The sequence below is a fragment of the Malurus melanocephalus genome, unplaced genomic scaffold (genome assembly GCF_030028575.1).
Source record: "Malurus melanocephalus ecotype Western Australia unplaced genomic scaffold, MMel_1.1 scaffold_176, whole genome shotgun sequence".
Taxonomy (NCBI): Eukaryota; Metazoa; Chordata; class Aves; order Passeriformes; family Maluridae; genus Malurus; species Malurus melanocephalus.
The window spans coordinates 1,533,405-1,538,180 of NW_026623408.1; the positions used below are offsets into that span (position 1 = coordinate 1,533,405).

Here is a 4,776-nt window from a genome sequence, read left to right on the forward strand (position 1 = left end):
GGGCACGGTGGGGCTGTGTGGGGTCAGAGCGGTGTGTGCAGGGCAGGGGTGCTGGGGAGCAGGGGGGGTCTGTGTTTCGGTGTGGGGGGCGGGAGCAGGAGGGAGGCGGCGGGATAGGGGCCGGTATGTGCCGGATGTGTGTGGGCTGAGGGCTGGGTGTGGGCAGCGTCAGGAGAGTGAGTGAGTGAGGGTAATGTGGGGCTGTGGGGTTCTCAGAGGGGCTGTAAATCCAAAGTAACGGGTATCTGATGTTTCATTGGGAAAAGCGGGTGCTGCTATGGTGTTCTGCGGGCCGTGCCGGAGCCGTGTCGGGCTCAGCTCGGGCCCCGCTGGGACACTGCGTCCTCGGGGAGGCACTGCCTGCCGGCGCTGGAGCAGGACCGAGTTTATGTAATAATTGGCTCTTACATAATTATCTTTAACACTTCGCTTTAATTAGCACCTCTACCGGGGGCGTCCTGGGCAGCAGCGTCTGCACACTGCGGCTGGGGAGGACCCCGAGGATGGGGATGCAGTAAGCAGGCCTGGCTCACCAGTGTTCCGGGACTCGTCAGTGCTACYTGACTTTAGGAAGTGCTGTGCTAACTGCTGTTCGTGACTTTGTTGCTGGGAGGAAAACCACACTGCCTCGGCTTTGTCAGCCAGCGGCTTTGAATGGGGGAGGTTTCTTTAAAACAGTTTCAATCGTATGTGAAAGTCATCATTGTTTCAATTCATGTGGCTGAGAGAGGCAGGAAAAGAACGAAGGAAAAAGAGGACGGGTAATGGACTGAGAAAGGTTGGCAAACCTTGGCTTGTCTTGTGCTGTAGGTGCTTTTCGGGTTTAGCTGCTGCTGGACTTGGCAGTATCAGTTGTCTTCCTTTTATTTTGGTTGCGTTCTCTCTGCAGTACAACAAAAGACATTGTGTGTGTTGGGAGATGCAGTGTCCCAGGAGACTGCAGGCGAGCCTTACACAGTGTGCTGGCAATGCCTTTTCCATCTGCTCTCCTGACATCAGCACTAAWATTATGCCATGTCTTTGCCTGTTCTCACTGGGTCACCAGAATCATAGTGGTAGGGTCTGTTGGAATGCTTGTCTGCTCTTCTGCTTTAAGCATGGGTAGCATGCTTCAGAAATGTTTTGTGACACGTTGCTTTTGCATTTCCGAATGGGATTTCGGCAGTACTTGGATAATATCAGTAGACCTTCTGTTTAGAATAGCTCAAGTTCACTTTTACTTCCTGATGATTTCTTGGAATCATTTTGACACATMTGATCTTGCTGGTTTTTCATTATTTCTTGTGAAGTGCCCTGATAAAAAGAAGGTATTGTAATAGCATGTAGCGTCTTTGGCCTGAGCAAGTGTTGTCACAGGCCACTCAAAGTGTTTGAAAGCTCACAGAAAGCTCTGTTGTTCYCAGTGGCTACTAGTGGGATCTTTTGGAAGTAATTGTACTTGCAGTGCTGCCATACAGTGAGTTTTTKAAATCCATGGGGAAAAACTCTGTTGTGAGTGAACATCTGGTTCTACTTAGCACTATYCCACAGCTGGAATACCTCATTGAAAGCAGGAGACAGTGTGAGGACCTCCCCCATGGCAACTGGAGGTCTTCACCTGCTGAAGTGCCCTAGGTTTGATTGCTGTTGGCAGCAAAGGCYCTCACTGCTGCTTGTTCTAATTGCCCTCCCAATGAACGAGCCAAACTGTGAACCTGTAGAAGTTGTCAGTGTAACTGTGTTACAACTTTCACTGCACCAAAGTGCACAGTGCTGTGAGAAATGCATTAATTAGCTGGCAGTAGATTCTGCCTTCAGCTATGTAAAAGGTCCTGCCTGCCTGMAGGTTGGTTAAGACCTTCAAGGTAAAAAAAAGAACAGCTGAGCTTATAAGCTGTGACAGAATTGGAAATGTAGACTGCCTTGTTCTAGTTGTGAGGATCATGGTAGTTCACATAAATCATTAACTGGCTGCATACTTCAGTCTTTCCATRGGGTTTAAGTACTTATCTTCTCTTGGGTAGGAAGTTTTGCATCTATTAATAGAGTCATACTCTAGCAGGCTATCTTGAGAGTTGTGCATTAATTGTCACTGAAGTCCCTGTTTTTGAGCTCATTGGATCTGTTTGTTCTGTGTCATGTTAGATGAGGCTTTTCACTCTGCAGTTTCCAGTAACATTTCTTGTTATGCTGCCATTTCTTCTTGGCCTTGCCACAATGAGGAAAAACCTGTCTGCAAAGTAAAAATGATCTTTTCTGATGAGTTARCTGAAAAGGAGCAGTCATTCCTGGGTTATAATTAAGTGATTGAAATTTTATCACTTCTAAGATGCTTTTATCTATAGCAATCTCTTATGGAATATTTCTGAGAGCTCTAAATGTGCTTTTGCATTTCTGAATGGAAAGCTTATTATGAACTTTCTAATTATTTTTCCTTTCCTACGTTTATATTGCAGGCTTCAAGGACATTCTGTGTTAGTGAAGGAAGGTGCTCTATTTTTGGAGTGACTTAYGATGTCAAGAACTATATCATCCTGGATTTTAAGCTCAGCCAGAAACAGCATTGTTTCACAAGGGAAAGGACGTTGGCACTCCATCTGTTTCCCAAACAGAAACAAGATCAAATGGAAGCTTGTTTTCTCCAAAACATGTCCTCTCCCTGYTGGGAGCTGCAGCTTAGACGGTACTTTCTCCTTACACAGAGCATTCCGACACACTTCCACCGAAGAACATTTTTCTTTCCAGTTGTCTCCGGCACAAATCAACGACATACTCAGAGCAGGTGAACTATCCCACAGAACATTGGATTTGAATGGTAAGAATGCAAATTCTGTGCTGAGGTTTGAGAGCAACCAGCTGGCCTCCAACAGCCCCATGGAGGACCGGCGCAGCGCGGCCACGTGCCTGCAGACGGCGGGGATGATGTTCGGGGTGTTTGATGGCCATGCAGGCGCTGCCTGCGCCCAGGCCGTGAGCGAGAGGCTGCTGCACTACATCGCTGTGTCCCTCATGTCCCGCCAAAGCCTGGAGGAGATCGAGCTYGCCGTGGAGGCTATGAAACCAGTCCAGCCAATCCTGCAGTGGCACAGGCATCCCARTGATGTGGAGTACCAAGAAATAACCTCGCAGTACTTTGAAAACCTCCGTGTCTACTGGCAGCACTTGCTGGACCTGGACACTGAGCCAGGGTTGAGTTTAGAAGAAGCCATGATATGTGCATTCAAAAGRTTAGACTCAGACATATCACTGGAAGTTCAGGCTCCTCAGGAAAATGAGTTGATGAGAAATATTGCCTTGCAAGTCGCTTTTTCTGGTGCAACGGCGTGTGTAGCTCACATTGATGGTGTTCACCTACACGTGGCGAACACCGGTGACTGCAGAGCRGTTTTAGGGGTTCGTGAAGAAGATGGAACATGGTCTACTCTCCCTCTAACCCGAGACCACAACGCCTATGATGAATTTGAAATCAGAAGGTTGAAGAGAGAGCATCCTAGATCTGAGGAGAAAACCCTATTTGTGAATGACAGATTACTGGGGATTCTCATGCCCTCCAGAGCTTTTGGAGATGTGCAATTAAAATGGAGTAAAGAATTGCAACACAGCATTCTAGAGAATAGCTGTGATGTTGAGGCTCTAAATATTTACCAGTACGTTCCTCCAAACTACCATACCCCGCCTTATTTAACTGCAGAGCCTGAAGTCACATATCACAAATTAAGAAGCAAGGATAAGTTTCTCGTTATTGCTTCAGATGGGCTGTGGGAGATGCTGAGTAATGAGAAGGTTGTAAAACTTGTTGCTGGACACCTTACAGAGCTCAGCATGCAGAAAACACCGCTGACTTTTAAGAAACCAATWAATTTGGGTTACATGCACAACTTGCTGCTGCAGAGAAAGAGCAAAGGCCTGGCCTCCCTGGACCAGAACACCGCCACCCATTTGATCCGGCACGCCATCGGCAGCAACGAGTACGGCGAGGTGGACCCTGAGAAGCTGGCTGCCATGCTGACACTGCCTGAGGACCTGGCCAGGATGTACAGGGACGACATCACCGTCACTGTGGTGTACTTCAACTCCGAAACCATCGAGGAGCACTACAGGAACCACGAATAGAGCCCTGCMCTGCTGCAGTTCAATACCACTGGGGAGCTTTGATGCTGAACCGTTCCTCTTCTTCTCTGGTAGTCCAGCTGCTACCAGTGTCTGCAAGTTCCTAAGTATTTTTGTTACTTAGTAGCTTTGAAAATAACTTTCTAGAAGGTGAAATTTCCCTGAGTTTCCAGGTTTTATACACTGAAGAAAAACGTTTCATAAAATGTTACTGAAATGTAACTGAACTAAAGATTGTGGACCAGTTCTGATTCCATGAGAACTTCTGGTAAAACTTTCCAAATGAAAAAACAAGGCAAATTTCACTGAGACTGGTACAATTTAACAGAAAWGGRTAACAGGTGTAGCTGCATGGAGTGYCAGGCTCTGCTCTTGAGAAGAAYRAGTAGCATCCTATTGAAGCACTGTAACAGAATTAAATAAATTAACTTCCAAACCTTTTTTTGATGTGTCAGGTATTTTTACAAATTGCCTCACATTTATAAAACAACATGAAAGAAGGCTGTTCAAAGAGCCCTGGGACTGTCACATGTCTTTCCTAAATCTCTTCCATAAGTAGGGGAAAAATTGTGTTTTCTTGTGCAATGCTTTTAAAGTGTGAATGCATATTCTCTTAAGTCTATCTGGGCTTGTGTGACAGCTTCCAGCCCGAACACATGTGAGGTTTATCACAATTCCCTGTTTAGG

General features: G+C 46.5%; 1 protein-coding gene across 1 annotated transcript in view; it reads left to right on the forward strand.

Annotated features, from left to right (window-relative positions):
- PDP2 (pyruvate dehydrogenase phosphatase catalytic subunit 2) overlaps positions 1–4,548 on the forward strand; it is a 5,191-nt gene extending 643 nt beyond the window's left edge. Inside the window, exon 2 of the mRNA XM_057372672.1 lies at positions 2,436–4,548. Coding sequence (XP_057228655.1) covers positions 2,494–4,092 — 1,599 coding nt within the window. The 5' untranslated portion in view covers positions 2,436–2,493 and the 3' untranslated portion in view covers positions 4,093–4,548. The remainder of the gene's footprint in view (positions 1–2,435) is intronic.
- Positions 4,549–4,776: the final 228 nt, after the last annotated feature.